The sequence below is a fragment of the Equus quagga genome, chromosome 7 (assembly GCF_021613505.1).
Source record: "Equus quagga isolate Etosha38 chromosome 7, UCLA_HA_Equagga_1.0, whole genome shotgun sequence".
In the NCBI taxonomy this organism is placed as follows: domain Eukaryota; kingdom Metazoa; phylum Chordata; class Mammalia; order Perissodactyla; family Equidae; genus Equus; species Equus quagga.
The window spans coordinates 34,066,223-34,076,567 of record NC_060273.1 but is presented as its reverse complement, the minus strand read 5'-3'; the positions used below and the strand labels follow the sequence as shown (position 1 = coordinate 34,076,567).

Here is a 10,345-nt window from a genome sequence, read left to right as displayed (position 1 = left end):
CGCCTTTCCGGAGCCCGCGGCTCGGGGTTAGCGCAGACCCCTGACGAGTTCCTGCGTTCCTGACCCAACCTTGTACTGTAGCTCATGACGGGATGAGGGTAACAACTCAGCTCTTTGGATCAAGCTTTTTGATTTCGTAGTGAGATTTTTTAAAAAAAAATTAGTGTTAGCTTTGCTGAGATTCTGAACAGAACTCGGCCTCACGTGTCTGTCCCACGAAGCGCTCTGCTCCAGCCCCGGGTGCCCTGGGGTGGAGTGTGCGGGACATTGGGTGTGATCAAAGGATGAAGACAGTATTTTGACACAATGATGAAGTGGAGGTTAATTTACACTACATTGTACACGTAATAATTAAACCGAATGAAAGTGTCACGGGTAAAAATTTTAAAAGGTTAATTTCTGCCAAATGCAGCAGACGATGAAGGTCGGTCGGTATGATCCGTAACTGTCCTCTGAAGCGTTCCTCGTTCCTAAGCCTGCCACCCTGCCCGAAATCGGGCATTTAATTCCACTTTGAACTGGTCATTCCCATAGTCGCTAACTTAGTGCGTGCTTTTCTTGTAGCACCCTTCTTCATGAGCAATATGCCTCCTTGTATTATAAAATCTTTCTGATAACGCATTAGAAACTTCTTTTGTAGATTAGTAAAAAGTGCATTCCTGTTTTCATTTTACTTTATTCAAAGCTAATAAGTGCTTTCCTTAGTTTTCTAGTAACTAGGTGTAAAAATCATGTGTTGCAGCTTTCCGGTTTTTAAGATATTTTAGATATTCTTAAACTATGAACCTTCTTAACATCGCTGTCTTGCCAGATCCCCCCACTGCACCTTGACTAACGCTGGCCCTCTTCGCCTCGCCCCGTGGACACTTGCTTCCCGGTGTTGCCCTGCCTAATGATGTTCCTTTGGGTCTGTGAGGTTCTGTAAACCCCATGCTCGTGCTAATGAATTCTGTACAACTTACCCACTGGCAAGAATACGAGGTCGGACCTTTCAACCACTAGAACAAAGTTTTTTAAATTGACCGTTGCAGAATTGTGGAGTGTTTTTACATTGATCTTTTGCTAATGCAATTAGCAGTATGTTTTGCATGTAAGACTTAATAAATCCTGGAATCATACGACTGGTGATACTGAATTCTTGAGAGCCTGGTGAGCAGCCTCCTGGGGTGTGTGTTCATTTGCCTCGCTTGCAAACCCTGGGTTGTTGGAGAGTCGTTTCCAGTGCATGTTGTCACGCTGGGGGGACGGGGCGTGCCCCCCTCCGGGGAGAGAATGTGGATGAAGCAGGTAATGATGGGGGAGGGGGTAATGTTTGGTTTCGGACCTGTTGAGTGCTGGTGAGAACGTACTCACGTGACGGCCACATTGGGGCGTGTGTGCACGTGCATTTTGGGCCAGAGCTCTGGGCTGAAAACGCAGATGTTGGGACCTGAGTTGGCAGCTTGGTGGCGCAGAGGCTATATGACTAAGATCCCTTCTGGAGCCTGAAATTATGCTCTACACACTTCCTGTTGGAATCAGTTATCTAAATACTCCTTTTTACCAAAGATACTGTCATGCGTAGTTTAAAGAGCAAATAGTTCTAAAGGTTTGCTATAAAAACAACAGTCTTGTTTGCTTGCTTTTTTTTTTTTTCCGCTTACTACATCACCGGTTTATTGTAAAAGGCTGTAACTCAGGAACAGCCAGGGGGAAGAGGTGCATAGGACCAGGGAGGGGAAGGGCGGAGCTCCCACGCCCTCCCCAGACCACTCTCCCCAAATCTCCGAGAGTCCCCGCCCGGGAGCTCTCACCCCCATCCTTCTAGGATTAAATCACCAGCCACTGGCGGGCAGTTCAACCTCCAGGCCCCGCCCTCCCCTCCCTGGGCCAGGCTGAACCATATGCTTTTCTTGCCAGTTGGATTTTCCAGTTTGAGCCCGAACCACGGTCCTGTGTGCTGGTGGATCGAGGGCTTTCTCCGTCCCGGCTGCCCACCGCCCCAGCTCTCCCAGCCCCTCCGTCATGCTGGTTGGCGCTCACTGTTAGTGTCTCTGTTGCTCTTACTCTGTAAATACTCAGCCGAGCCGCGCAGTACCTAGTCTCTCCTGCAAAACTTTTGGTTTCTTTTGGGATAATTCATACCTTATTTGCCTAGTTTTCTGTGTACTTAATCTGTGAACTTCCATCTCGTCTGAATCTCTCAAGGTGTTTGGAGGTATTCTGTTTCATCCATTTTCGCCTTCCTGAGGTCTCAGTCTTCTCGCCACCATTTCTCGTGCGTGTTCATCTGCATCCCGACTCCTGATTTTTAATTTACCTCCTCATTTTGATGAACAGGTTCTCCAAGAGCTTCCTGAGGACTGTGTGGGAAATCTGTTTTCGGCCGTTGTGTCTTTGAAAATAACTTCATTCTACGCGGATACTTTTTGGCTAGGTCTAAAATTCTCGGCTGGAGCAACTTCCCCTCAGCCTTCGGAAGGCCGTGCCCACTGCACGGGGCTGTGCTTTCCTTCCAAGTCTTGTGGGCTCTCCCCTTTGTCCTCATGTCCTGGGTTTGTTTATCCTTTGTGCCCTGTGCTTGGGGGGCCCTCTCCGCTTGGAAACTCGTGTGTTTCCCACTACTCACATATCCACTGCCTCGCTGCTTCTGAGCTCGTCTTCACGCTTAATTCCCAGGTGTTCTTCCTTCTCTAACAGTTTCTCAGCCTCGTGGATCGCTGTGGTGGTTGCAGCACTTTCTCTGTCCCCAAGTGGTGGCTGGGGGAGTTTGAAGCTTTGCCCACATGTTTCTTCTGGTCCCTTGTTCCTCAAATGTCTGGCAGTCCTTGGCTTGTGCTTAAAGGTTGAGAACCTACAAAGCAGACTGGAAACAGCACGCAGGTGGGTCCCACCGGGGCAGTGTTGTTCCAGTCCGTCTGAGATCTCTTACCTTTGCCACTAGGAACGGACAGGCCTGGGGTTTACAGATGGAGCCTGCAGCACTGGACGATACCAGGGCATTTCAGGTGAAGCTTGTAAATGCTCCCTTGCACGTTTTCAGAGCTAAGGTGGTGTGGCTGACAGCTGAGACGCCCTGAGGGACATGCCTGGAGGTCAGGTTGCTCCGGACAATCTCGAAGGTGCTGAGGAATGGCATTTGTGTGTCCTCAGCAGTGCTGGTGTCTAGTGCTCCCTCTGCCCGAGGCAAACAAACGGCCAGATTTCTTCCAGCTTTCCGGGAAACCACCTCACCTGAGCCAGTCCCATCGTCTGCTTCCCTCCCGTGTCAGAGGGGCAGGGACATCGGGGTTGAAAACCGGGTTGGTTCTTGTCTTTCCTCCACTTCACTCAGGGTTCTGTCTCCCTCTAGCCATCGATGGTTCTTGTGTCTTCTTTCCCTATCCTTGTGGGGTTATGCTTTTTAAGGAAATGCCTTTATTGTCATTTTATGGGGCCTTGGTGGGGTGGGGGTAGGGTGAAGTCAGATGCCTGTGCAATCTTCCGTCTTCAGCCAGAGCTCCAAGAAAACTGAAGACTTCATTTTGTTGTTTACAGTAGACAGAAAAAAACGGTTTAAAACATGATTGCTGTAAAACCACTTAGAACAGACCTTGAAAGCATGCGGTAAGAAGAGCACAGCACTGCACGGACACAATGGCAGGCTAAGTGCTTTATTTTCCAGCTCCCTCTGAATCCCGACCGACTTCCAAGAGCCCGAAGGCGACACGAGAGTTCAGTAATGGACTCGGTGCTGATGATGCAGTGTAAACAGGGAAGTGCAGGGCCACACCCGGGAGGGCAGGAGCAGGGGTCTCGACTCATCCCCAACTCGGTTTCGCCTTGATTCCCAGTCGGGACCCGTAGAGCCACCCAGGAGGAACCCCACCCCCAGCCTGCACCCTGCCAGCCGAGTCCTGAGTCTGTGCAGCTACAGCCCTGGGTGCCAAGTTCAGACTCGGCTAAGCAGTGATAAGACCCTGACAGAGAAAAGGTGGCCCGAGGGGTGGGACTCTGAGGATCCAGCAGGGCCTGAAGCCTGGCTGTTGGATTCCCACCCTTTCCTGCAGTTCTCAGGTCCCAAGGAATCGGCAGGCCCACGGGAAAGGGGTTTCCTGAAGCTTCCTCACACGCTCATTCTCAGTCTCCAGAGTCCCATCACCTCGGTGCTCTCCCCTGACTCCTGATCCTGCTAATACCATGAGCACAATTATTTCTCAAATTACGCTCACTCGAAGACCGTCAGATTCAGTGCCCGTCAGCTTCCTCCCGATGGACATCCAGGCTCTCGGCATCTGGGGAGTCACTGATACCCGGTCAGTTCCAGAACAGCAGCACCAGTCCCGCGTCCTGGAGCAGCTTCCAGAGCCCTGGCTACACCACGTCCACATCAGCGCCGCCTCCGGCTGGACAGGAAATGCAGGCGGCCCTGTCGGACACCACGCTGTCCAAGGCTCGCATCAGGATGTCCGGCATGTGGTCTGTTAGCATCTTTGGGCCGATGAGGATTCTGCTGAATTCCGATTCATGGGACCACTTCGCTCGATAATGAGCAGCAGAACAGCAGCAAAACCTGACAGAGAGAAAAGATGAGCTAGCGAGGCATCACTTGGGGTCTAACCTCCACACGCATTTTCTCTTGCTGGTGGCGAGTGGACTGAGCCGCGCCAGGCCCCGGGCCACGCCGCCACACTCACCTCCCTGAAGTGCCCTCTTCTTCCAGGTGGATGATCCTGCCGGGCGGGTAGAGAGGCGGGTACTTGGTGGGGGACTCCAGCGGGGAGTCGCTGGAGCAGCTGTATGCTGGGGACCAGTGCGTCAGCAGACTCTGCTCCGCCAGGAGAGGCTGCGTCAGGTCTCTCCGGTCACCGCCGTCCAGCTCGGTAGGCAGGTTATCGGGATCCCCTCCAAACAGCTCGTACCAGCATCCGTGCAGCAAGATCTTGTACTGAGGGCGAGACCCAAGAAGGCGGCACGCTCGCGACTCAGGCTTTCACTGTCACCGGCGACCTGGGGCCCATGAGCTAGTGTTAGGTGGCAGTGAGCCTGAGCTCAACAGAGGCCCAGCTGTTCTGTTTTTTAAGTTGTGGATCTTAGGGGTGTGGAGGTCACTGGGCCCAAACTCAGCTGTCTCTGGGGCAGTGAAGCCACCACACTGGCAGCAATAGCCAAGAACCAAATCATGCAGATTTTGAGGAAAAAATTACCATTAATTCTTCTCGGGCAATTCTGCAAACCAGTTTTACTCTTCCCTTAGAGACATTAGCTACTAATTTTTAAAAATTTTGGGGGCCGGCACAGCGGTTAAGTTTGCATGTTCCGCTTCAGCGGCCTGGGGTTCACTGGTTCGGATCCCGGGTACGGACATGGCACCACGTGGCAAGCCATGCTGTGCCAGGCGTCCCACATACAAAGTAGAGGAAGATGGGCATGGATGTGAGCTCAGGGCCAGTCTTCCTCAGCAAAAAGAGGAGGATTGGCAGCAGTTAGCTCAGGGCTAATCTTCCTCAAAAAAAAAAAAAAATGGGGGGGCAGGGTAGTTTAGACAGTTTACGTAAAATTAACTTTTTCCCTGGGGGGTGGCTCTGTGGCGAAGTGGTTAAGTTTGGTGTGTTCCCTTTTGGCAACCCAGGCTTTTGGGTTTGGACCCCGGGTGCAGACCTGCATCACTTGTCACCATGCCATGGCGGCATCCCACATATAGAGTGGAGGAAGACTGGCACAGGTATTAGCTCAGGGCTAATCTTCCTCAGCAAAATAAATAAATAAACAAATAAATTCCTGATTAGCAACAAAAACAAAATATCAGAAAACAAAGAGGTTAAAAAGTGAAAATCATCTCTAATCCCATCATCTAAATAAAACCGTATTTTAGCGTATTGGTGTTTTGGGTCAAAACTCCTTGTCACCTCCCCCTGCCTCAGATCATACCTCTAAGAATCATTTTTTAGCCTGCTCTTTTTTGTTTTTTTTTTAAGCTTTTCAATACCTCACAGATACCTTTCTCTACTGGTAAATATACAGTTGTCACCGTTTTTAAGAAGTGTCTAACACTCCACATTTTGATACACTAGCACACCTCCTAAACTCTGTTTGGCAGCCTTATCTTCAAAGCTTTGGGAGCAAAGCCATTAGGATACTGTTGGTCACAAGACAGGGCTGAGAAATATGACAAAGCAAATCCCTCAACTAGAATGGCGACGGTTCCGTCACAGCATTTCCTAAGCGGCCCCCTCACGGACTTGCTTCACCGTCTGCCTTCTTGGGCCTCATCAACGCCCGCCAGACGGAGGTCTACACAGCATGGAGAGAGCCGCCAGCACCAGCGTCCAAGGCTCTGGGCTGAGAGCCTCTGAGTTTGGAAACCTCTCTCAATGCCACAGACGGGCTCGCAGGGAGGCCCGAGCTCCTCGGATCCTCTTGCACGGCCGTGCCGGTTACCTTGGGCTTGTTGCAGTGAGCAATCACACGCAAGAGCCTCCTCTTCAAATCCTCCAGGTTGGTCACACTTAACCTGTTTACAAAAGATCAGGCTGAGGCTCGGTGCTCGGTCTTTTCAGTCCCCCACCCCAGACACAGTATCCAGCAGACTCACCTGGGAATCACGTCATCGCCCAGGACAACGGACACTATGAAGCTCTTAGAGTATTCATAGAGGGATTTGCTGAAATTTCAAAAAAAAACTAGTGAGGTTTTATGATTCTATTGCCCACAGAGAGCTTCAGAGAGAGAAATCAAGTAACTCTGCCAGGTCAGGGGGAGGTCACTTTTCACAGAACTCAGCTCTGTTCCCTATCCTCTGAAGGGGAAGAGAAAGAAAACACAGGGACTTCAATTAGAGCAGCTCACTGGCCAGATTCTATTAAAGCCACAACACACAGCAACAGAGACGATCCACAGCTGAAATTTCAAACCAGCTCAGGATGGGGGACTGAGCAGACGCACTTATTCTCGGAGCCAGCAACTCCACTCGGAGGAACCTCACACAGGCGGACCGGCAAAAACGTCAGACAGATGCAGAGGTCTATTCACTGCAGCTCTTCCCACGTGTGGGGGCAGAGGCTGGAACCCACCAGTGCCCATCGACAGAGCACTGGGGGCACAGCCACAGAGCAGCGAGGCCCTGCAGCTGCGTGGGAGTGCGGGTGGTTTGTGTGCTGTGGTGCCTCGGGATACCCCGTTCAAGTTAAACCTGACAGCAAGATGCAGGAGAGCAGGGAGAGCACGGTGCCTTCCTCCAAGAAGGGGGGAGGAACACAAACATGGGAAAACAGTGAAAAGACAGGTCATAAACTATTAAAAATGGCTTCCTCTGGGGGGAGAGAAAGGCCACTGCTGAGGGAGTAAGGAGGGAGAGGAGACTTCTCTGAGCGCACTGGGCTTTGCGGGGTTGTCTTTGGAACCAAGTTACTGTTTTATACACAGTCACGTGTCACTTAACGACGGGGACCCGTTCTGAGAAACGCGTCGTTAGGCGATGTCATTGTGCGAACACTGTAGCCGTAGAGTGTCCTCACACACACCTAGACGCACAGCCTACGACACAGCTACGTTGTACGGTGCTGATCCTATGGGACCTCTGTCGTCTGTGTGCTCTGTCACTGACCAAAATGTTATGTGACACATAACTATATAGGAAACAAAACTACATCAAAGTAACAGCAAAAGCAGTCCCTAAAATCATAAGCCAAATGAAACAAAAGAACCTAAGAGTGTACTAACCAAACAGAAGAATCATTTCAAGTGACCTTTTTTTTTTAAAGATTGGCACCTGAGCTAACAACTGTTGCCAATCTTCTTCTTTTTTTTTTCCTGCTTTATCTCACCAAATCTCCCCCGTACATAGTTGTATATCTCAGTTGCAGGTCCTTCTAGTTGTGGCATGTGGGACGCCACCTCAACATGGCCTGACGAGCGGTGCCACGTCCACACCCAGCATCAGAACCGGCGAAACCCTGGGCCGCCGCAGTGGAGCATATGAACTTAATCACTCAGCCACGGGGCCGGCCCCTCAAGTGACTTTAAAACAACAGTAATTTGGCTGTACCTCTCTAGTAGGAATAGAACCAAAGAAAAAACAAACTGCAAAGCAATCTCAAACTGCTCCCAGGACTCATCCTGTCAGAGTCATACTGGACTACCACTCTGAAACCAGGACCTCTCAATCTGGGGTATGTGGATATATACCTAGTGAGAGAGAGAGAAATGCAAATTAAAGATAAGGTGAATGCTGACAGAAACCAAAATTTTTAGCATAGGAGAAAAAAGACACAAAGAATTTTGGAAAAACCAAGTATACAATCAAATAATCTAAGTAAAAACCCTGATCTGTAATTGGAAGTATCAGTATGAATTAAGGGTATATTTTCTCTTTGGGAGAACAAAAGCATTTCCTACCTCTTTCCAGTGAAAAGGCCTAGAAACTGTGACCTGCTCTGTGTTAATGAGCACTCCCAGTGCCCAGAGTAGAGTCTCTAAAAAGCATTTCCCACTCAAGGAAACCAGTACTCCTTGGAGAAATGGCTGACTCCAGATACACCACAGGGCAAAACACTTGAGAACGTTTTGCAGTGCCAGAAAGCAAGAAACTATCCGATGAGTGGGGTTGTGTAGGATGAGCGGCCTAGGTGAAGGGACTCCCACTGGCCAAAGATGGGACAGTGTGGACATCAAAAGAGTAACTGCAATGGACTGAAAGAGAAAGATGCTGAAGTTCATGGGCTTATAACGATGGTTTAAAATAACTCACGTCTGTCTCTGGAGATCGCTAGAATACCAATTCATTATTCTGAACACTACCAAATAAAGGGAAAGAGTCAAGCATTTATTCTGCTTTTCCTGTGTGAACTATACTTCAGAGTAAACCAAATACTTGAAGAAAAGTTCTTCATAATTTTTAGTTAATAAATGCAGAAGAAACGACAGAAACAGAATATCACCATTTTGCAACCTCTAATGAAATATGTATGTATTAATCATTAGCTGCTAACAACACAGAGAGAGACAAGCAGACATGTGCCTCCCAATGTGATGCAGTGGGGATGACACACCATTACTGTGACGTATTGTCAAAAAACCCTCCTGCATCTGATCGAATGTCTAGACATAATTAGAATTTTCTAGGAAATACAACCAACTAAAGGGACAGAGGAACATGTTAAATGACACTAGGAGTATACAATAAGGAAAATCCAGAATGTGGCTTCTCCAGAACAAATAACCTGGTTTCAGAAATAAAGAAGTGGGGGGGAATCTATACATTAAAAGAATTGCAAGACAAATTCACCAATGCGAAGAACCTTGTTTGGGTCTTAATTCAAACAAGTCAACTGTAAAACATTTATGAGATAATTGGGAAAATGTGATCAATTACTAGAATCAAGGAATTGTTAATGTTTTTCAAATGTCTTATCTTTGGGGCCAGCCTGGTGGCAGAGTGGTTAAGTGCGCACATTCCGCTTCGGCGGCCTGGGGTTCACCAGTTCGGATCCCAGGTGGGGACATGGTACCACTTGTCAAGCCATGCTGTGGTAGGCGTCCCACATAGAATGCAGAGGAAGATGGGCATGGATGTTAGCTCAGGGCCAGTCTTCCTCAGAAAAAAGAGGAGGATGGGCAGCAGTTAGCTCAGGGCTAATCTTCCTAAAAAAAAAAAAAAAAAGTCTTATCTTTTAGAGACATATTAAGATATTTACAGATGAGATGATACATCTCAGATTTGCTTCCAAGTAATCCAGCTATGGGGATCTGTAGGAAGCAGGATGGGGTATATGAAATGAGATTAGTCATATGTTAATAAATTAGTGAAGCTGATTAAATGGCGGTTCATTATACCATTCTATTCTTGTTTGCATTTTTTAATTCTTGTATGAAAATTCTGTAATAAAACAATAGATGGTTTTAAGAGATTATTATAAGCAGCTGAAGAGAGAATTAATGAAATAGAAAATAGACCTGAAGAAAATATCCAGAATGTTGCACACAGAGGCAAAGACTCGGAAGATCTGAGAGGTCAGACATGCAAGTAGAGTGAGAAGGTATAATATATGTCTAACTGAAGTCCCCCAAAGGAAGGGGAAAGAAGAGAGCAGGGGCAATATGTGAAAACACAGTGAGTTTCAAGAATCTAATAAATTTCGAGGAAGATACATTAAAGGAGACCACTAAACAGCAAAGCAAACCCCCACGTAACCTGGATGCATCTTGCTGAGCCGAAGCACAACACAAGAGACTATACATGATCTCATTTACATGACATTCCAGAAAAGAAAAAACTATAGTGACAAAAAGCAGACCAGTGTTTGCCTGGGGGTGGAGGGGGGTTAACTGCAAAGGGACATGGAGAACACCGTAATGGTGGTCTTATCAGCACCGAACGACAAAAAGA

The 10,345-nt window shown here is 48.4% G+C and overlaps 1 protein-coding gene across 1 annotated transcript in view; it reads right to left on the bottom strand.

Annotated features, from left to right (window-relative positions):
- Positions 1–899: 899 nt before the first annotated feature.
- The window catches only part of DAGLB (diacylglycerol lipase beta), a 33,521-nt gene continuing 24,075 nt past the window's right edge, over positions 900–10,345 (bottom strand). Inside the window, 4 exon segments of the mRNA XM_046667432.1 lie at positions 900–4,531; positions 4,656–4,906; positions 6,400–6,472; positions 6,554–6,622. Of these exon segments, the coding sequence (XP_046523388.1) occupies positions 4,333–4,531; positions 4,656–4,906; positions 6,400–6,472; positions 6,554–6,622 (592 nt within the window). The 3' untranslated portion in view covers positions 900–4,332.